The sequence below is a fragment of the Fusarium proliferatum genome (genome assembly GCF_900067095.1).
Source record: "Fusarium proliferatum ET1 genome assembly, contig: FPRO_scaffold001, whole genome shotgun sequence".
Classification (NCBI taxonomy): domain Eukaryota; kingdom Fungi; phylum Ascomycota; class Sordariomycetes; order Hypocreales; family Nectriaceae; genus Fusarium; species Fusarium proliferatum.
In genome coordinates this window covers 4,379,413-4,400,415 of record NW_022194790.1, presented here as the reverse complement: position 1 = coordinate 4,400,415, position 21,003 = coordinate 4,379,413, and the positions used below count along the sequence as shown (strand labels likewise).

The window sequence follows — 21,003 nt, the reverse complement described above, 5'->3', positions numbered from 1 at the left end:
TTTTGAGTAATGATATTTTCCATTGTAAATGCCTGCCACCCATGAGCAGCACGTCAGCAGGACCAGGCCTCCATCATACTATCCCTGTACCACGATGATCTCAAATGCCCTTCGTCTATATCGACCAGATCTGCCTTGACTCATCCCGCTTTTCCGCAAAGCGAGGCCATACGTGGATGTGCCGGTCCTTATTTAGCCCGTCTTACACACGACCTAAACCTATCAAGAGCTTCATAAGAAAAAGTAGGGCTGGCCTATGCCGGCTTGCATGCTGACGACGAAATGCTCTATAGAATACCAATTGCGCTTGTAGAAGTGAGGGCTTTCAAGGGCCGGTATAAACGCTCGCATTGTATATTTAATGTGGCTAGGGGATTATATATCTTACTTCCTGTCAACATCGACACCCACGATCCGCAAAATGCCCAAATCACTATATGCAAGGCAATACCTTGTTGGAGCCCAAGCAACTACTGGACAAGCACCGGCTGTCTTGAATGTGTGGACATGTTCTCCCGTCTCGACATGCGATACTTCCAGGCCAGATCCTACCAAAAAACAAAACAAAAACAAATTAGCAAAAGCATCTCAAAGCATAGGGGAGGAATTTTTACCTTCATCGCTTCCACCAACAACAAAACTACCATCAAACGTAAAGCCTGAAGTCAAAAAAGTTAGCTAATTCACTATAAATCGATAGCAAAGGAACGCACTGATGCTCTTCACTGGCCCGACCATCCTCGTGATTGTTCGCTGGCAAATCCAGTCTGTTGTATCCCACAATGCAATAATTGAATCTGAGCCTCCCGTCGCCAGATACCGCCCCGTAGGCTGTAGATCAGCAGTCAGACACGAAGAAGTATGTCCATTGAGCTCAAACTCGTCCGTCTCTTCTCCATGTTTGCTCTGCAGTACGGGTTGAAATCCAGGGTACGACAAGACTCGGATACGTCCTTCTGCTGTCGTGACGAAGATCTTCTCACCGCTCCAGCAGAATGCGATCTGGTTGGTCTGCACGGACTGTTGATGCGTGCTGAGAGGCGTCGACTGAGATGGCGACAGAACGAAGATGGTATCTGCCTTGTTCCCAACGAGAAGCGTGGCTCCATCGGGTGCCCAGACAAGAGTAAAAGCGTCCCCAAGTCCTTTGACCTCGTTAAAGCATGCCTTTGTCCTCACGTCCCAGAACTTGACCACGCCGTCACTGCTCACACTGCAAAGCTCTGCATCCTTTGTTGGGTTGAATGCGACCTTCTCAACAGATGCTGAGTGGCCCTTGAGCTCCGTTGAAAACTTCACGTGAGGCTTTTCAGGGTTCCCTATCTCGTTCAGCCTCGCTCCAGTGGCCTTATAGGCCCGCATGCTTGGTTGACTTACACACTCTGAGGGTTTTCTCTGACGACCCTGTTGCTACCAGAGTTCCGAGGGGGTTCCAAGCGATGCATCGCAAGCTTCACCATCAAAATCAGCAAGAGGGATAAGAGAATAGGCCCATGGTCAGATAACACATACCTATGGGGATTCGAGCCCCGTGAGTTATTGGGGTCGTTGTAGGGCTGACTTCTGAGGTTGCCAAAGTAGCCAGAGAACTTATCCTTTGATAAGCTCTGTCTTGCTCGAAGGACCGGCGCCATGCTATTCGATCGATAGGTGCGAACTTATTGGCTGTGTAAGGTCCAATGCTCACTCGATTGGCAGTAGCTTTGTTGCCGTTCAATATATGCGACAGCTTGAGCACCTGGATTAGGTAAGTGGATTAAGTGGCTTGTATTTACAGTTAGTGGAGGTAGGAGTGTCTTTCAAGATTGGTGCTGGATGAGGTTTAATGGTGATTGGTGTTCTAACATCCCGTCGAGGTTAGTGCGGATCACACAAGCCACAGGCCCAAAAGAGCGTGTTTCTGCCCCTCTGGTGGGCCTGACGTGACGCGACCCAACAGTCAAAGTCGAGTCCAGGCTAGTGCATTAAAAACCGTGTTTATAAAAGCCGTCACCAACGGCAACCGTTTGGACATTAATCATGTTCTGCGTAAACATCCAGGTCTATCCGTCCGAATCTAGGCACGCGGCCAATAACTAGCACGGGCGCGCATTTACCCACTGTAACCATCCAAGGCCATGGCCACAATCACCCACTGTGGTCCATGTGTTCGTGAAATGTAAAACTTCATTCCTGCCATTCCTGGGCTCTTTCCGTAATCCGGTCATGGTATATGTACAATTTTCTATCACAAGCCCTTTTCACGACGGTAGCCGAGATGCGCAAGAGCCGTACCGAGTTCTCCTACTCCAGTCATTGAGAAACATCGCCAGACCGCCAGACGTCAAGCTCAGCTTGCATCCGCCACCCCGTGGCCCATGTCGTACAGCCTCCATTACTCCCCGTCCTGTGCCCCATGAATAGGCCGTCTGCACAGCCAACTCCAACCAGCCGAACCAAGCCCTTAACTTCCTTCGCCAGTGACTCCATGCGCCATGTATGAAGACGAAAAGCATGCTTCGGGAAATGTGCAAAAACCAGACAATCGCAAACAAAAAAGTGCAGATGCTGTCCGTAACATCAGACAGTGAGAATATGAACCCAGACCAATACGGCAAGTGCTTTTCAAAGAAAGCATACTCGCTCAGGTATCGACAGTGGAATGTGTGGTATCATGATGGCCCAGAAGGCTTACCAAAGGGCGTCGGTGATCTATTATCGTCGTAAGGCGGCGGTGTAGCTGAATCCAACCGCTAGCCGAGTATCCTGTTCTTCAGAATATCAAATAAGATGTGCCATAAAAAGCTGTGACTTGAAAGTGCCTATGATAGCTCATCAAGACTCAGATGAACATCGGTGATGCCAAATAGAACAGCATTCTTCTTTGCCCATTGGCGGGCAAGAATTGAAGCTTTGTAATTTGTCAGCTGACTGTTCTTTGCGCGCTAGGAGAGTTACATACCCTTCAAGAACTTCTTGCTAGCATACTTCTTGAAAAATGCTTCATGAGTGACAGGGCGAGCGAGGTAGTCGACCATAAGATGAACGACAGGCTCGATCTCGTCCTCAGTGTAACCAGCGTAGTAAGAAAGAGTCTCGTCCTGCAAATCCATTAGCAGTTGACACGTTAAAAATGTGAATTTTACGTACCCATTCGCCACGGTCAAGCATCAGTCGCGCTAAATACATGGCACCGGCAGCAATGTGACTAGGTCGGTAGGCCATGAATCGATGGTCCAGCAGGCCAATCTCCATCAGGTACTTTCCAATAGTTCGAGACTGGATATCGTAATTGTCTGCCTTGGAGACACGACGGAGGAAGTTCATAGGGTTGGGGTAGCTGAGATCATAGTTGAGAGTGCTCAGAATAAATCGCTCGGCACTGAGAATCTCGGCCTCAGTAAAACCATCGTCGGCAATGCGCTTGAAGTTCTCGACGTGAGGGGAGAGGACCTCTTCGTACTTGGAAGCGATAAACATGGCAGTGATTCCCACAAGTTGGAGACGGTCAAGCTGAACCACTTTTTCTGATAGGAAGCGATCAATGAGATTGACGGCGAGGAAGAGGGTTTCGGGAAGTAGATGGAAACGGGTATGGACCTCAACGAGCCAGTCGACCAAGATACCGCGCGTCTTCCATTCGAGCTCGTCCTGATGAGACATATATTGAGGATTGGGAATTGACTTGCACTCAAGATCGCGCAAGTACTCAAAGATCTCATTGGCATACTCGGCAACCATAAGTGGATCTTCTAGATCCTCGCTGTCCAAGTCCTTGACTCCAGGGGGGTACTCGAAAGGTGCATCTTGTACCTCCGCCTTGTCTAGAGAGACCTCAGGCTTCTCGACTTCTGCCTCGACGGGTGTCTCTGATCGTTCACGCTCCTCAGGAATAAGATGCTGCTTTTTGGAAGGATGCTCATTTTCGTTGACGGGAGCTTTTATCTTGGTGTTGGCGGCATCTGTTACAACCTTTCGTTTGTTTATGGTGCCGGAACCGGACTGAGTCTTGGAGTTGGTAGGCTTCGAGCCGAGAGCAGTTCTTGTGGTAGGACGCGCAGTCTTTTTCTCAATACCGGTGGGCTGAGCAGCCTTTGAGACCAATCCCTTGGCCTTCTTTCCAGCAACACCATCGACCTTTCCTACATTACTGACATCGCCCAATGCAGCGCGTTTCCGCGTGTTACTGGCGGCGGTACCGTTGACTGTGGACTTTTTTGTTTGCAGGGCAGCCTTAGCAGGCATTGATAGCTCATCAACCTTAAGAGCGGCAGCTTGGGCTCTTGTAAGACGCGTCGTGCCGCTGTTCTCGTCGTTCTCGTTGCCGGCGAGGCGCGTACGAGTGGCCCGAGCCTGCTACTCAAGTTAGAATGGCTGATCGGAGGAGGAACCCAAGCTTCTCGGTCGCGTCTGAGCACTTACTGGAGGCATCTTGGCTATCTAGTTGTTGACCGGTGTAATATTAACAAGGGGGGTAGTGCTGGAACAGTCCAGTTAGTCAACGCGTCGAATGAGAAACATGAAAGGAAAAGATGGCTGAGATCACGAAAGGATATAGACAAACAGCATTCGAGTTGCCGAGACAGTCGAATCAGAATAGGAATTCAGCTACCAACCTTTGGGTCAAGCCTGGTGAAAACACCGTGAAAGGAATGTTGTGAGTCGTGATAGATGGAGCGATGACTGATGCTGTATGTTAGTCGAGGGTGACCCAGCCCGGAATAGAAAGTTGTTGGCGGAGGAAGTAAACAAGAGGTAAAAGGACAGGAGCAATGGGCAAGGTTGGGCGGAGACGATGTTTATGTTCAAGAACGGTTGTGGTTGTGAGGACGATAGAAGTGTTTTGACGAGCGGGTAAGGAAGATGAGTTGTGGAGATCCACCAAAGTGGGTACGTACCCGTACGCGGCTAGCCAAGTCGCGTTGCTCTCCGTTGCTCTAGGTACGTCAGGCTCCCAAGCGTGATGTCCCACTCGAAAGAAAAGGATTGGAGCTCGTTAGGAGCAGGGGTGATGCGATAGCTTGGCTATTTTCCCAGGACGTATGGAAAACACGCGAAGAATTGAATACTGCGGCGTGAGGTGCAGGCAGTGGGTGCGAAAAATGTCGAGTAGGGCTGGACAGTTCAGCAGAGATGCTCGATATCAGACGGCGGAGGATAATGACAATGGTAGGATGAACCAAAACCCTGAACAAATGGCAATATCCCGATGGTCGAACAAGGATGAAGGTAAAAGAGATGGTAGAGACGAGAGGCCCATTTACGAAGTTGAATATCAAGAGAAGAGAGAGAGCCAGGTCAAGGTAAACGGACGACGGTGGACGGGTCTTAACATTTAGTATGGAGGGGCGGGATGGATGAGATCAGTACAAAACGCGCCTGCATCCAGGTCAAGTCGCGAAAGCTGCTGTCAACCTGGAACCTTGGAAAAGCTACGTACTACTTCCGGCTCAAGACTGTGTTTTTATGGGACTGCCGCCCTAGCAACCGCCGGCCAACCGCCTTCGAGTTCAACCTCATTGGCCCAACCTCGTCGCGGGTTGAGGTTGTTCACGGAGCACGAGCCATGTGGAAGCTACCTACGTGAGGGCGTTTGTGGCGGTTACATGTGGCGGTGCGATTTCTGTGGCTCAGATTGTCCCTCCGGCACAAAGTTGTTCATTATCCGATGAAATTTGAACATCTCGAACGACACCAGTATGGCGATAGTCGGCTTCGTTTCTGACGGTCCTGGATTCGCCAATTCGTCTCTTGCTACTAGCTAGAGATTATTTGAGCTGCTAGGAAGCATTTAATATTGATAGCACGTCTGGTCTGCCCTCTAGCGACTCGCTGAGGAAAGTCGTTGTCTTCCCCTCTGAGTTCATATCAAACCATACAACCACACAAACCGACTCCGATGAAGACCAACTGCTAAAATTCCAACACTTGAAACACCCGAGACCGACAATGCTTCAGTCCGGCCTCCAATTTGCTGCTGCGCGGCAGAGCGCTTTGCGCATGGCTCTGAGCCGATCGCTCCCACGAACATATGCAACTATCAGACGTTCTAACGAGACCACCGCCAGCCCGAAAGAACTCGCTGAGAATCCCGAGAGTCAATCTGCTATCTTGCGAGTCTATAAACCCCGAACGCCTGGCGTGAGACATCTCAAGCGACCTATCAACGATCATCTCTGGAAAGGACGACCTTTCCTTCCCTTAACATTCCCTAAGAAGGGCCAAGCAAAGGGTGGCCGAAATGTGTCTGGTAGGATCACCGTGCGACACCGAGGTGGCGGTGCGAAGAGAAGAATAAGAACGGTTGACTTCATCCGCAACCGACCAGGACCTCACCTGGTGGAACGCATTGAATACGACCCAGGACGGAGTGCGCACATTGCTCTCGTCACTGAGAAGGCTACCGGACGTCACACTTACATTCTTGCCGCTGACGGGTTGAGGTCTGGGGATATTGTGCACAGCTACCGTGCCGGTATTCCTCAAGATCTACTTGACAGCATGGGTGGTATTATTGATCCGGGTATTCTAGCTGCGAAGACTGCCTTCCGTGGTAATTGTCTACCTATGCACATGATTCCTGTCGGTACCACAGTCTTTGCTGTGGGATCTGCAGCTAGACGTGGCGCCGTGTTTTGTCGTAGTGCTGGCACCTCAGCTGTGGTTGTCAACAAGAACGAGGAGACGAAAGACGACGGTACCAGGGTCATGACTGGCAAGTACGTTGAGGTTAGACTTCAGAGCGGTGAAGTTCGACGAGTTAGCAAGGACGCTTGTGCGACCATTGGCGTGGCTAGCAACATTCACCACCACTACCGCCAGCTGGGCAAGGCTGGACGAAGCCGGTGGCTCAACATTCGACCTACAGTCCGTGGTGTTGCCATGAACAAAGGTGAGGAACATAGGTGCATCTTAGCCGGACTGCTGCTGACATGGTTTACATAGTCGACCATCCTCACGGTGGTGGTAGAGGTAAATCGAAGGGTAATCGTCACCCTGTCTCTCCTTGGGGTGTTCCTGTAAGACTACCTAAGAGCCTCGAAGCATATGAAGCAATGCTAACACCATTTTCAGACCAAGAGTGGTTACAAGACCCGACGCAAGCACAACAGGAACAAGTGGGTTGTGGTACCTCGACCTCGAAACAACGGAAAGCGCCGAGACAAGGCCAATTAAGGGAAAGGAGTGATGAGTCGATGCGTTGGATGAAAAGCACATGCCAGGCTGAGAAAGAAGTCGGTAGTCAGTGCATTGTATATTATGACGCTGCATTGTATCATATGTGACATTATAGATAAGGGCCCAATTGGCGTCTTAATCAAAGAACCACGTAGGAACATATATAATCCATCATTGGATGTTTGGCAATTTGACATTGCACGTGGAACTGTTACAAGCTGGTTTCATGCTTAGTCCAGCACAGCCCTGTATCATAGATATCCCTAGGACCGGACCGTAAACGCTGGCGGTGGTGAAGCATAGGTGACAGGTTGATGCAAGAACCTGGTGATGGACCGTCAAACATCCTATCCTGGTAAACGATCGGATCCTATTCAAAGCAGCCGATATAGCCGGACCTATCGAACAATGAGTGTGTTATTGTAATCTCTGACCAGACAAAAGGCCATTCAAGTTTCAACAAGGGTATAGTGTTTCACCGACTCACAGCAGTCTCAACTTTCAAGGCGCAAGGGTCCTTTGGCTACAACCGAAAAAAAAAAGGGTTCAGGCTGAGTGAGTGGAGATAGCTAGTATGTACTGAGCCGAACGCAATTGCTTGGTTCCGTGATACTGTATAGTGTATATCATCTGCTCTAGGTATTTACCTAGTAGTCTTCAGCTTGTATACACAAGATTCCGAATAGCCGTTTTGTTTACGGAAGAGCCAATGAGTTCGTCTTATGCCTATGCGGAGAAGTGATTACAATGCCATTTTTTGGACGGAGCTGTCCGTGCAAGCCTGGGCAGACGGCTACCTAGGTACCCAGGTACTTTGCACAGCCTCACAAAGCCACGAATCGTAATCCGAGTCTTTTGCTGCCAAGAGCTAAGGCTTGTTGACAGGTTCAGCAGTACTAAATTATATTGAACTGGGTACCTACTAAGGTACTTACCAAGCCGAAAGGAGGCTTGAAATTGAGCAGCAGCTTGTAGAGTCAACAATTGTTAATCGACCTTTTTGTGTTCGCTTCACTAATAAAACTGGTACAAATATCGTTGACGTCGCAGGCCGGGTAACAGAATTAAGGTTATTTCTCATTCGCGAAACTTGATTGGATAGGAAGGTTCGGGAAGAGAAAAACGCAGATCATGGCAAGGCCTGGGAATCCAGGCTAGCCAGGTCATGGAGTTATGACTCTCAGGGAAACAAGACCGCAAAAAGAGAAGGACGGGATGATTGACTAGGATATTTTGTGTGCTAGGGATTGGCTAGCACGTACGGAGTACCCAAGTACATACGTGCATTCCAAAATGCCCGATGGAGCTAAGGGGGTGACGATTGTCCGATGGTATTAGGTACTAGTCTACTGGAGTGCCGTAACCATAACGAAGGCATGGTTAACTAAATGAGACACCGAGCACAGTGGAAGCTGTTAGCACCTGCCGAAGTGCCTGATTCCTTGCTCTGTTCTCACTCGAGAATCCATATCATCAATCTACCTGAATGAAGGGAGACAAAGGCCGGCTTGAAGATTCCACTTGAACCACATGATGGTATTCGGCGTTCACTGAATGCCAGATCTGACAAGGATACAGACAGGTGCCGAAACACTGCGAACTAAAATTAAACAAAACTTATGTATCCCATCCTCGGGCTCCTCGTGCGCCGATGTCAGTTGGAAAATAGCCATCGATGCGCGTACAGACCCCCGGAGAGAATGGATCATAAGCGGGACCACGCGAGCATTTCCCCAATGAGGCTCCCAGGCGCCACTGGTGCTACAGGGGGTTCGTCATAGCCTCGTTCTAGCGGCAGCTGTACTTTAGAAAAAACAGGCGCGCGCATGCTCAAACACCATCGAAAAAGTCTCAAAGTGAAGGTCTTTCATGATTTAAGCTAGTATCGGAAGGCTCTGTAGAAAATAAGCCTTGCAACACTTGCCTCTGGGCGGTACATGATCCCCAAAGAAGATCCTTGGCCCCCGCCCAGACTCCAGCTGGTACGTTAGTAGGGCCCAAGGCTAGGAGTGCCGCAGTACACGTAACCTCCAATTACCGAAGCCGTCAGCCCCATCCATTTCTTACATCAGTTTCCAAAGGACCATTTTCTGGTAAAATCGTCCGCAGATCAGTCCAACGCTGCCACAAACAAACAGAAGAATTCCATCTGACATCGATATTAAGCACAAGATTAACGATTAACGAAGATACAAAAGCGACTGGCGAGTGAGATTGCTTTGACGACTGGAAATATCCCCCGGTGCTTCACACCCATAACCATAACCATTATCCCTTCATTTCTTGCCCAAGTCATTGAGGAACCCCAGACTTATTGTCGCATGCCAAAACCGCTGCTGCTCCTCCTAAGCCCACCTCCTTTGGACTAGCCGCTTGGCCATTCTTTTCGTTCTCTCTCATACACACACCTCTCTCTACAAGCCCACACGCCCTCCCCAGACCCCAACGCAGACGGAGGCGTAAACTGTCTGGCTCTCAAGTGCACGCAGAAACGGGAAACGGGGGCTCAATTGAGTGTGTGACGACAAGCCCCAAACCTCAAATAACCTTCCCTCCCCCCCCGATTCGGCCCTCGATCTTCTTCTCCCCTCTCCTGGTAGAACATGCATTCCTATTACAAGATGGGCGACTCAGGTTTAGGAACATTATCTGGTGGTTTGCGAGGCCGTCGCTTTCCCATCCGACTGATCTTGTCCTACCTCTTCGACTGGATTATCTGCTTTGTCTTTGTTGGTATCGGAGGTTGGCTCGATAGAGTTGCGCCTGCAAAACGACCATTCTCACTTGTTGACCCTAATATCTCGTACGTAGGATGTTTTCATTTCTCGATAATTGTCTAATATGCTAACGTCGTTCAAAGATATCCATTTGCCGAACATGAACTCGTCCCCGCTTACCTCTTGTTCATCCTCGCCATTGGCGTTCCTTTCGTCATTGTCGCCGTCGTTTCCCTAATATTCGTTCCTGGCCCGACCGTACCTAAGGGTACCCCAAAGACTCTTATCTGGCAGCGCAAGCTCTGGGAGCTTCATGTTGGTGTCCTCGGCCTCGTACTATCTCTCACACTGTCATGGTTCTTCACGAGCTCTATGAAGAATTTGTTCGGCAAGCCTCGACCGGATCTCCTTGCCCGCTGCGATCCCGATTGGAAAAACATCGACAAGTATGTCGTTGGTGGTTTCAAGTGGCAGAGCATGACGGGACAGCTTGTCTCGGCCGATATCTGCCAACAAACGGACAAGTACAAGATTGACGACGGTTTCCGCTCATACCCTAGCGGCCACTCGTCGTCTGCCGCCGGTGGCCTCATCTACGCCTCGCTCTTCATGGCCAGCAAGTTCGCAGTCACTATTCCCTTCGTGATGCCCTCCGCTGCTGCCATAGCAGGAGCAGCCAGCCATGCGGCGTTCCCTTCTCGAATCCACACCGGCTCTGTCGTCGATCCCTACGAGCCCTCGCGTGCCCGCGGCCCAGATGGATCATTTTCTTCTGTTCCCACAAAGGAACGCGCAGGACAAGACAATGCCAAGGTCCAATCTCTACGTCGCCAAGCTGCTGCGCCCCCGATTTACCTCCTTGCTCTTGGCCTTCTCCCCTTTGGTGTCTCAATCTTCATTGCTGGTTCGCGCTGGCACGACCGCCGCCACCACGGTTTTGATATTCTCTTCGGATACTTGATGGGCCTGGTTGCCGCAATTTTTGCGTTTCGATATTATCACTTGCCCATTCGTGCTGGCGCAGGCTGGGCATGGGGTCCCCGAAGTGATGAACGTGCGTTCTGGGCAGGTGTTGGACGACAAGGCTATGCTGGTACAGACGAGGAGCTCGGCGTATATTCTTCTCGTCGCGACGTGGGCCATTCTGGAGATACATCATACCCACCTATGACATCTGCCCTCGCTCAACGGAATGTTCGCCAGAATACAGACCAAGAGCCTAGGCCCAGCCAAAACTTCCAAGACGTGGAGCTACAGAGGATGGATGATTCTGATCGATTAGAAAACAGGTTCCCTGATGAGCGGTTCACTGAAAATCGGTACGGTGACGCCCATCATGCTGAGAATCGTGTCTAGAGCGGCGGAACGTCGCAATTCAAGTAAGGTTTTGATTCACAGCAAGACATGCGGTGATGGCATGTGTATATGTATGTAATTCAGATGGATGGTATAGTCACCTATGAATATTGGTCAGGATTGGATTCTTCTTTGTAATGAATGGAAAGCGAACAGCTTGCGGGCAGATAGACCACTTGATTTTTTGACACGACATGACACGAACAACGAAACTATCGATTGATACCAAGCTCAGCCAACGTGACTATCAGTGAGACATCAAGATAATTGCTTGCCATTTCAGAGCAAGGGTTTATGACCAGCGGGCGATCAGTAAGATTCACGACCAAATGCGTTAACAAGGGGAAAGAAGACGCTTCTTGTTGAACAGCTATAATTCAAGAACAATAATAAAACCTTTCACACTCGTTGTTTATACCAGCCCAACCCAGTCCATATGACTTGCCGCCAAACGCCAATCCAGAACCCGACCAACAGCTTTAGAAACAATAGAACTGCTCTTGTTGCCTCCGAGAGACGGCAAATGCCTTTGCAGAAGCAGATTCGTGTCCACTCAACAACCCCAAATAAGTGCTAGAACACGATAAATGTTTTCAGGGGAGCTTCGTTCATGTCCATTTGAGCGAATTTGTGTGAATCGTCTTCGGTGCCAGTCGGTATGACTGTGATTCTATTACCAGTACCTATCCTAGCGCTCTCCTCAGGGAATGAGACAAGAGCCCCCTAAAGGCCTTCTACAACAGCCATACGACCATCTATACCTTCGAATTCAAGCTCCTCGTCGTCGTCTTCTTCGTCCTCCATTTCGTCACGGAAGCCAGTGTCGATCTCAAGCTTGCGAAGCCGCCGACGCATTTCGTCGCGCTTGGCGCTCTGCCAGCGAATCAAAGCAGCCGAAGCATGCACTTTGAATCCGTACACGCGAGGGACGTAGCGTTCCACGCTCTTGGTTGGGATGAGGGCGGGATACACCTGGAAAAGGATGTTGTGGAAAGATGTGCCGAAGTAGGCGCCGTCGATAGCAGCGTGCCGTGAGGACTTGGGGTTGTAGATATCCTCGCAGCGAGCGCAGTAGAGCTTAACGGGTTTCATGTTGGGCACATCAGAGAGACCCATTGGGAGAAGGGGGTGAGAGTGGCACATGACACGAGGGCATTTCCCAAACTCAGCCTTCTTATACTTGTCAAGCTTTTCTTGTATGTCAGCAGAGTGGTACCTGATATCTAGCCAAGATGCACGCACCATTTTTGTTAGGCCTCTTGTTGTAACGATGTAACGGGCGTGCACAAGACCATAAAGGTGCCTCGCAGACTTCTCGATGGCCTCGCGCATCTCATCGTCGCACTCGAGATCGAAGACATCAGTGACGAGATCCAGCGCATACTGATAGTACTGGACTTCAGTGTTAAGGCCTGTCAAGTTGAACCTATCCGTAAGGTAGTCCTCGTCGATTTCGCAAAAGTACTCGTTACCCCTCGATGAGATGAACTGCAAAGATCCGTGATTAGCCTATGAAACTCCAAGATGATATCCAGATAACCCCGTGGCCCCACGCCTCTGTTTGGCCGCTATCCGTTCAACAACAACATGGCGATGGCCGCCAGCGATAACAAGAGCGCGTTGCCTGCATGTTTCGACAATTGCCGGGGGCACTCACCCAGTCTCTCCAATAACTTGTATAGTCGCTATCCGACTCGCTCACGTAGTCATCCATCATGCTGGGCGCAAAAGAAATATAGAGAAGCTATTGACCAAGGTAGCTCAACAACGAGCGACCATGCCCCTGCTTTGTGAAGTCGCTGGCTTGGCTGTTGACAGGTGCGCAGTGTGAATATCAGGGTGCGTTGGAGGATTTATTATGGTCGAGATCTTATCGTTATGGTATCGTAAATATCGTGTTTCGTTAATCCCTGGCCTGGTCGTTGGTAGTCTATGCTTTGATCTGGTTTGCTCTGGTTCGGGCCTCTCGATGGTGGGGTTGCAAAAGCCGTCTCTGCATCCTGTCTCTGTGTTGCGTCCCCGTCTACGGTCGAGCTGGAACGGGGATGGGCAACCAGACGATAGGGTAACGTGACCTGGCGGGGTACATGTCCCGAATTTGAGCCTCATCTAATAGACACCATAGAAACATCACGACTTGATGATGCGTCGAAATAAGCCCAGTTGGTTTTAAATCATTAGTCACTTGGCAATTAAAATGACATTGGCACGCATCATGAACAAAATAGTTCGACTACAGCATCACTCACTTCAGTCAATTAGCCGTAATGATTATGAACTCTTCCAAGATAATAAAGCAATGGTACTCCTATGACCGTATGCCCACCATTCCCAACCTTAAACTCCAGTGGCTATCAAAAGACAATCCCAACATGAACAGTCGATCCAGGCCCTTTTGAACTCTCTATACGGCACTGATCGTCGAGGCGACACTACCTCCATCGCTGCCAGACCGTCTATCTGATTCCGAGGTCCCCTCCTCATCGCCGCTGTTCAAACCACTCCCTCCTCCATTTGTTGCGCGTGAAGACGGAATCTGGAGTCGACTTCCGATACTGTCCTGTCCCGACTCTTGCTTAAGTGACACCTCCACCATCCTCATGGCTTCTTGCAACGTTTCACCAGTCTCATCCATAGCTGCCAAGAACCGCGCAAGTTCTTTACATAATTCCCAATCGCCTTCCCTCATGGCGCGAGATAGAAGTCGCACCGACTGTTCGGTCGAGGACCCCAGTTCGTCCAACGTGTGTAATATAATTAAGTAGCCACCTGCTGTCTTCAATGAACCTCTTTGTAAAGACTCTTCAAAGAGTTCTTGTGCCTGCGGAAGGTATGCAAACAATGTCTTCCACTGCCGAACTTCGGTCTTGCGTGTGCACTGCAGCACAATATCAAGATACTCCTTGAATGAGGACAACAGGGATAGAACGCGAGGTAGCACGGCATCAACAGGCTTCGGAGATGTGTCAACTTCCTCATCTAACACACGATGTAACAATATCTCGAGCCCATGCGCAAAATACTCGAGCTCTTTGTACTGGTGGGCCAGGTTCGAGGCTTCAATTGATCTGCTTTGCCTTAGATAGAACCGCAGTAAGTCTGGAAGTATGAGATGTGTCTGGTCATTGTCAGCTGGCATCTTACAACACGACGCTTGGAAACATACCCTGATAGCGAAATGAAAATACGAGAAGTTTACATCGCGACGCTGGACAAGGTCCGATTCGACCCCCAATACGATGCCCTTTTCCAAAAGGACTGATAGGGGGTAGAAGTCAACGGGAATAGAGACTGGAGACGGCGGTTCCTTGCCATTGTCTCCAGCCGCATCTAGAACTTGACTGATGTCTGGCCAGGCCTTGAGCTCCATTCCGTCAAATACCCAGAGAGAGTCTTTGAGTGCTGGCGGTCCGTTCCGTAAGGGGTTGTCTTCGAGCTGCCGGTTCACGTTTCGCAATGGCTGATCCCGGACACTGGCGTGGTACTCCACATTTTGTGCGATGACACGCATGTCGTATTTCAGCTGGCCCTCGTCGTTTAAGGATGGCCGGAGTAGTACAAGCTTTCCGTCGACAAGAAAGATTACTGAGGCAACGGCAACATCCTGAGATGGGTCGCCATCTGTTAACTGCGTGTCGGGCAATATCCAGCTCAGTCCCCTCACTCGAGCTGGAGATCTGACAATGCCGTGAAACGCAATCTGGCCTACTTGTATGAGTCGTATAGAGCCGCCATGTGGGGTAAAGATAAAATGGTACAGCAAGTTTTCGTAAGTGTAGACAAGGAGCGAGTCCTCGCCAGAAGTGGTCACAAGGACCACAGGGGCTGGGATTGTCTGAGTATGTAGTATCTGGGCCGAATCGAGTGCTGTCTCGCGCGAAAACAGTCGTAGCTCGAATCTTCTGTTGGCTTCTACTGCAGCAACAAGAATGTGTTGATGCCAGCACATGCCGCCTCTGACCTGGAACTCATTCTCCATAGCCTCGTTGGCGAAAGTCTTCCAGCGGCCGCTATTCACGCTGTAATGGGCAAGTCCTCGTCGGCCGGCCACAGCTACATAGCGACCATCGGGAGAGATGACAGTCTGCCGTATCGGCCATTGGTTCAAGAGGTATGTGGGTGGGACCTTCGCCGTATGCCATAGGAATGGCTCTGCCGAAATGCTGGTAAGATCTGGAACATCATAACCTCGGTAGATCATCACACTGGAAGGAGTCTGCAGCACAGTCCGGAAGACATTTGCCTCGTTGTAACACCCAGTAACGGCATTCTTGGCCATCTCCAGGGACCATATAGCTTCATGCTTGCGTCCTGTCATCAGGATCTCGGAGCCACCCCCTACCCAAGTAGCCCCGGAAATTCCAGATAACCATTCTTCGCCATTGGCGCGGGAGGTTGTCTCTTCAGATCCAAAACTATGACTTCCAATCTTGCCAAACATACTCCAGGTAGACCAGCCTTTCTGAAAACCCGCAAAAAGGCAGTAACCATCGGGTGAGTAACTCAGACTAGTGAATGCTCCCGAAGATGCCGTTGATACAGGGACTTGATGAGTATGTGAATGAGGGATGTTGCCTGCATAGTCACGGACGGAGTATACCTGTACTGTCCCATCGCAGCAACCAACGGCGATGAGAGAAAACCTTGCATTTATAACCGCCGCAGTGGCGCGATCGTATTCGCCTTGGGGAACATGGAAACAGTGGCCTTTGAAAAGTCGCTTAGCATCCCCGTCATCGACCTGGCTGCTCTCTGCTCGATGATTGTAGCGCTGAACCGCATACGCTCGTCCGCTGCTCGTGATCCATGTCATGAGATTCATTGGACGATCATGTGTCATCTCAACGATGGTTGCCTTCTTCTCAACCCATCCCATTCGACTAATTATCTCGGTTCTCGTCTGTGAGCCCGTACTGTCCGGTGTCCAGCGGATACATTGCACAGCCGCAGGCTTCCTTGTTGCAACTATCAGCTCGTCGTCAAGAGCGAGTGCGCTCTCAATTCCGGCATCGACCTTAATCACCATTCTAAAACGAACACTGAGGTCGCGAACCCCTGGGCCTTCGCCAGCGCCCCATAATATTTGCTCTGGTGGCAGGCCGGTGAGGCTTCCGATAAGGCTCTGCCTCCTTCGCTGAACATTGCTGTAATTCGCAAAATGGGGTTTGTATACGCGCGAGTCGGAATCAGTAGCCAAGGAGTAAGTGATGAGATAGCCCTGGTCTGTATGTATAACGAGGATAGCGGCGTCAGGTCTCAGTAACAGGTCGACATTTCTGCCGTACGTTTCTAGGGAATAATCTGATCGAATAACCACAGCTAGAATAACAGCAGGCTATTTCGGTCAGCATGAAGGGCGAATGGGCCAAAAATGTCTTGCAGGTCTTACTTTGGTCTGCCAGACTGTAATGGAAGTTGTTGTGATAACAGCGAATAAATTGCCGGAACGTGAAACTCGCAACGCCAGTATGGGGTCTTTAACAGGGATTCCTCCTGTTTCGGTACTTTCAGAAGATTGCGGAGGTCTACTTGATGTATAGTCATCGTGCTCGACAGGTCGGATTCCTGGTGTTATTGGGGTCGGTGGTGGTTGAGTGTCGAGGTCATCAATGGTATGGCCTTGAGGTTGAGAAGTTGAAGGACCAGGCGATGGCGTTAGACTGGAATCGGAGGGACTCGTAAGACCATCATGAGAAACGACAAGCTTAAAGGCCGGAGCTCGACTGCTGCTGGTAGCATGGATGCGTGGTGTTCCAATGGGCCAATACATGGCGGCAGCTTAGCTCCTCAGCTAAGGGTCCAACAGCTGCAGATGCGCGGTGCTTTTGGGGGACCAGCGCTTCGATTGGAAGGGGTTTGCTGCAGCAGAGACTCAAACATGACCCTGCGCGCTATCTGGCTCTAGGAATGGCCCCTCGTGCCATTGACTTGTGATATTGTTCAGGTATGATCGTATTGAAGATGATAGTGGGTTGTCACTGTCGTCGCGGATGAGCTCCTGACGATGTTGTCATGAAGGAGTTTGATTGGTGGTTTCTGGCTTATATAAGCTCGTGTCTTGCTCTTCCCGTCCTACCATTCCTGTCAAGGTGGCACCCTGAACGATATGAAGCCTTGCTACTTGTATACCTGTTCACTATCACAACATTTCTCTCACTGCGCATAATTAAAATAATGTCAGATCCTCTTCATTACCGAACGTCTGGTGCCCAATCCGCAAAAAAATAGCAACGTTTCTTCCCTTTCCCCATACTGTCTTACTACAGGTCCTATCATCTACTAAGGATATATATACATCTATAGTACTCATCGAGCCAACGACACAAATGAACAAAATACACGCATCGTATCTGACTCTGTCGTCCCGAAAACCTGGCTCGTCTTAAGAAAAGTTTACGGCCATGGTCCATGGGTACATTCAGCGCCTGGGCGAGCGATCCTTTGCCAAGCAGTCCTTGGTTAACCTAAGCACAAATCCTTGAGCCAGCCACGGTCAGAAGGGGGTTTAATAAGTTGAATCAAGAAAACAAAGATTGACGCTCGCTTTTGAAGTGGTGAAACATCGGCCCAGCAAACACAACGCTCAAAAGTCAATGGTCCTTCATTTGCGAGGGCCCTCGTGGTCCTTGTTCCAGGCTAGGTCCTGTCCTGGGAGAGGCAATATCCATGGTCCTTGAAGTATTATAATTCCGGTTTTCTTCGCAATGTCAAAACAGGCAGAGTTCCGCTGACATGAACTTCCCCTGCCTCAACTCATTACGCCGTATCCTTCTGCAGCACTGTCCGCGTTGAGAAGGGGCTTCCTTTGGCTTCGAGTGTGGCAGAGCCTATGGCAGTGGTCCATTCAATGATATCCATGTTCCGGGTCGGCTCGCCTTGCATATCAGATGACAGTGTAATGTCCGAGTCTTTACCAGATGAGCAGTCCGAATCATGGGATTTGGGTCCAGACATAAATTTGAAATCCAATGAGCCTATGTTGGACAGTAGACCTGCGTGGCTTGCGGTAGAAGCCAAGTCCCGGGACAGCTTTGTGCTTAGATTGCGCAGAGATTTGTATCGCTCAATGCCCTTGGGTGAGATGTGCTCTCCCTCCTCAATTAACGTTATCCCTGCAGTTTCTTGTCTGTTTCTGGGCATCGCCGTCAATCTCATGGCTATCACGGATGTGACTACGGCCATTTTCAGGATATAATCTCGAAGCCCGACCATGATCTCGATTCTTGACTTCGGGGGTTGCGTGAAGCAGTGTGACTGAGAAATGATGCAGCTAAGTGCAACGAGACCAGCGATAGTGCCGAGACGGGCTCTGTGACGCAGTTGTCAGCTTCTCTTCCAATCCCCAGTCCAAGGCGCCTACTGCTGAAAGGCCGGTCCGTGCAAGAGAAAGGAAACCACAGCAGACACGACTAGCAATGAGAAGATTCTAGACATCATCAGCATAAAAGCTTTGGCGAGCGCATTCGGACTTACGCAGCATCCAAGTGAGAGTGCGGAGGTAACCCCAAGGCAACGCCAGCACCAAGGAGAGTCCCCGCGGGTAAGATGATTGCGACATGGCGTACAATTCGCCATATGAAACTCCCTGCTATGTTAGGCATGTTGTCCATGGCAATGGGTGGATTGGGCTGAAAGGAGAGGGAGGGAGCAGCCCAAAACTTCTTTTGAAATTGGAGTGATAACGTTTACTCGAGACAGACAATGAAATCAGTCCAAGGAACAATACCGTTGGCTTGACTGGCCGTATCAAAGTTCTTATATTCATGGACGCCCAACGCAAAGCCCGAAGCTAGCCAGTGTTGGATCCTCGCCACCGGTACGAAACAATGGATGCCAGTGGTTAATGCAGCAGTCAGCCAAATCATGTTCGTCTGTTCGCCTCAAGAAAGCTGCATCCTGGGATGATAGGCTCGGCATCAAGTCTCAGATGTGAGGCATTCATTTGTAATTGTCCCAAATTGGCCGCTTCTATGCTTTACTCGCATATAAAGTAATCCGAGCCTATTGAGTTGGCCCACGTACGAGGCAAAGTAGTCGGTTTGTGGTTGAGTGTTGGGCGGGCGAACCATATGAGGCTCAAACGATTGGCTGACGTTGTCTTCACGTCTTCTGAGCTGAGTATGCCTTACAACCATTTCAACCCAACATCAGCACGATCATTAGGCATGGAAGCATCAAACCAAGGAAAGTCTTGGGAATTATGGCTGTGTCAAGAGTGATGTTGGTCCATCCCATGCTGTGCCATAACGACGCATGGAAATCCTCTCCGCGTTGCCGGATGGCAGATCGGTATATCGACTATACCCAGGTTGATTGAGGCCCGCTCATTGGGTTGCTGTCCAGGTAATGATGCCCAGAATCCTCTTTGGTCCGGGAAGGACTACTTATAAGACTACATGGACCCAATGATTTAACGTCAGGAGAAGAGAGCAAAGTTGTTTGGCTCGAGACTGATTGACTACCTTCGCAACACACTTCCCTCCGTGCGGGACTTCTTCGCTTCTCATGACTATTTACTCGAATGGAAAGTCCCAACCGTCTGAAAAAGGCTCTATCCGCCATGTGCCGCTCATCCCATTCGTGGCCGATGTGGTTGAGCTTCTACCAGCAGGTGGAAGCGCTTGGGTCATGTCAGAGTTCATGCACCAAATGCGCTCAACTGCTCATTTACCAGACACGGTGAGTTTGACTGAGTACGCTATTGCTTTGGCAATCTCATGGGGGAGTTTGAATCTGCTGCACATGTTGCTTTCGGGAGATAGAAACTGACGTCTTGGTTGGTGTAAGACCTGGCCGCAGACAGCGCGCTCCGAATCGCTGATCAGGCTTTCTCAGTGGCAAGTGCTCACAGCCTGTATCATCTACGGTTGTTCGGTTGCTTCATTTCTTCATCGGCGACGCCTTCGGGATCCTAACATGTCCCCCATCTTTGCAGCCTGCGTATCATTCGGCATGCTGGTAGGAAAATGTACTGGTGCAGGCTTCGACTATATCATGCTGGTTCATGTATCTTGGGCGACATGTTTGGCTATGGTTGCAAGCGCTATATGCCTGCATATTCAGCCACGACTGAATGAATAAGTTGAGTCTGAGTCTGAGATTGTGATGGAAAGGGGTATGTTAACTGCCCAGAGAGGAGTCTTAAACACTCGGGTTAACCTTTGCATTATGGTTGTGTAAAGCCCACTAGGGATTATGTTGCCCAGACAAAGATAAGAGCCTGCGACAATGGTGAACTAGATATATGATACACCTACCTATTTCTGAGCCTTGGTTAAATCTTTTGGAGTTTCCTGCAATTTTGTTGGATGATGGTCTACTCTTCCACTCTTCCTAGGTATGTAAGATCTCGTTATCGTTTTCTACGCAATGACAGAGTTGCGGCATCGTTCGTGGGGGGGTTTGTTTGGCCATAGGCCCAAAGAGGATACATTCTCTTATCATTCCGGGGTAGTCTATCTCGTCATGATTGAAGGCGTGAGATAAGCCCGCTAGGAATGACACTAGGCAACTGGGCGTAGGTGACAATTCAAAGGGCGTGGTCAAGTGCCGATATCGTAGCGATTATTTGGTATGACGGCTCAAGCAACAAGCGGCCACCGCTCCTTGACCATGGTCACGCGCAACGTAGCACAGCGGAATACACAGACCAAGTGTACGTAATGGATAACTAATTGAATAAAGAGTTCTGACCTCGTGAGGCGTCAATGACACAACCCCGCTCCCTTGCCCGGAGCTCCGGTGTAGGGTATCTGGGATACAGCCGGCTAAG

General features: G+C 50.0%; 8 protein-coding genes across 8 annotated transcripts; 3 read left to right on the top strand and 5 right to left on the bottom strand.

Annotated features, from left to right (window-relative positions):
* Nucleotides 1-384: 384 nt before the first annotated feature.
* On the bottom strand, nt 385-1,634 carry FPRO_00650 (related to AAC-rich mRNA clone AAC3 protein; the record flags this gene model as incomplete). Its single annotated transcript, XM_031224070.1, has 5 exons — nt 385-548; nt 615-659; nt 714-1,319; nt 1,378-1,451; nt 1,513-1,634. The coding sequence occupies 5 exons, from the start codon at nt 1,632-1,634 to the stop codon at nt 385-387; spliced, it is 1,011 nt and encodes a 336-aa protein (XP_031075821.1).
* Nucleotides 1,635-2,801: 1,167 nt separating this feature from the next.
* FPRO_00651 (putative G2/mitotic-specific cyclin B) lies at nt 2,802-4,410 on the bottom strand (the record flags this gene model as incomplete). Its single annotated transcript, XM_031224059.1, has 4 exons — nt 2,802-2,890; nt 2,942-3,080; nt 3,130-4,332; nt 4,402-4,410. 4 exons carry the CDS (start codon nt 4,408-4,410, stop codon nt 2,802-2,804), a joined length of 1,440 nt encoding a protein of 479 aa, XP_031075820.1.
* Nucleotides 4,411-5,928: 1,518 nt separating this feature from the next.
* FPRO_00652 (putative mitochondrial ribosomal protein L2 of the large subunit) lies at nt 5,929-7,155 on the top strand (the record flags this gene model as incomplete). The annotated part of the gene is made up of 3 exons (XM_031224048.1): nt 5,929-6,871; nt 6,925-6,998; nt 7,054-7,155. The coding sequence occupies 3 exons, from the start codon at nt 5,929-5,931 to the stop codon at nt 7,153-7,155; spliced, it is 1,119 nt and encodes a 372-aa protein (XP_031075819.1).
* A 2,624-nt stretch (nt 7,156-9,779) lies between these two features.
* On the top strand, nt 9,780-11,231 carry FPRO_00653 (uncharacterized protein; the record flags this gene model as incomplete). Its single annotated transcript, XM_031224037.1, has 2 exons — nt 9,780-9,961; nt 10,019-11,231. 2 exons carry the CDS (start codon nt 9,780-9,782, stop codon nt 11,229-11,231), a joined length of 1,395 nt encoding a protein of 464 aa, XP_031075818.1.
* A 723-nt stretch (nt 11,232-11,954) lies between these two features.
* Nucleotides 11,955-12,945, bottom strand: FPRO_00654 (Ckb-2 casein kinase II subunit beta-2; the record flags this gene model as incomplete). Its single annotated transcript, XM_031224026.1, has 3 exons — nt 11,955-12,419; nt 12,474-12,719; nt 12,889-12,945. 3 exons carry the CDS (start codon nt 12,943-12,945, stop codon nt 11,955-11,957), a joined length of 768 nt encoding a protein of 255 aa, XP_031075817.1.
* Nucleotides 12,946-13,635: 690 nt separating this feature from the next.
* FPRO_00655 (uncharacterized protein) lies at nt 13,636-17,001 on the bottom strand (the record flags this gene model as incomplete). Its single annotated transcript, XM_031224015.1, has 3 exons — nt 13,636-14,349; nt 14,398-16,566; nt 16,621-17,001. 3 exons carry the CDS (start codon nt 16,999-17,001, stop codon nt 13,636-13,638), a joined length of 3,264 nt encoding a protein of 1,087 aa, XP_031075816.1.
* A 986-nt stretch (nt 17,002-17,987) lies between these two features.
* Nucleotides 17,988-18,832, bottom strand: FPRO_00656 (uncharacterized protein; the record flags this gene model as incomplete). Its single annotated transcript, XM_031224002.1, has 3 exons — nt 17,988-18,540; nt 18,592-18,657; nt 18,705-18,832. 3 exons carry the CDS (start codon nt 18,830-18,832, stop codon nt 17,988-17,990), a joined length of 747 nt encoding a protein of 248 aa, XP_031075815.1.
* A 904-nt stretch (nt 18,833-19,736) lies between these two features.
* Nucleotides 19,737-20,312, top strand: FPRO_00657 (uncharacterized protein; the record flags this gene model as incomplete). Its single annotated transcript, XM_031223991.1, has 2 exons — nt 19,737-19,910; nt 20,019-20,312. 2 exons carry the CDS (start codon nt 19,737-19,739, stop codon nt 20,310-20,312), a joined length of 468 nt encoding a protein of 155 aa, XP_031075814.1.
* Between the last annotated feature and the right edge of the window lie 691 nt (nt 20,313-21,003).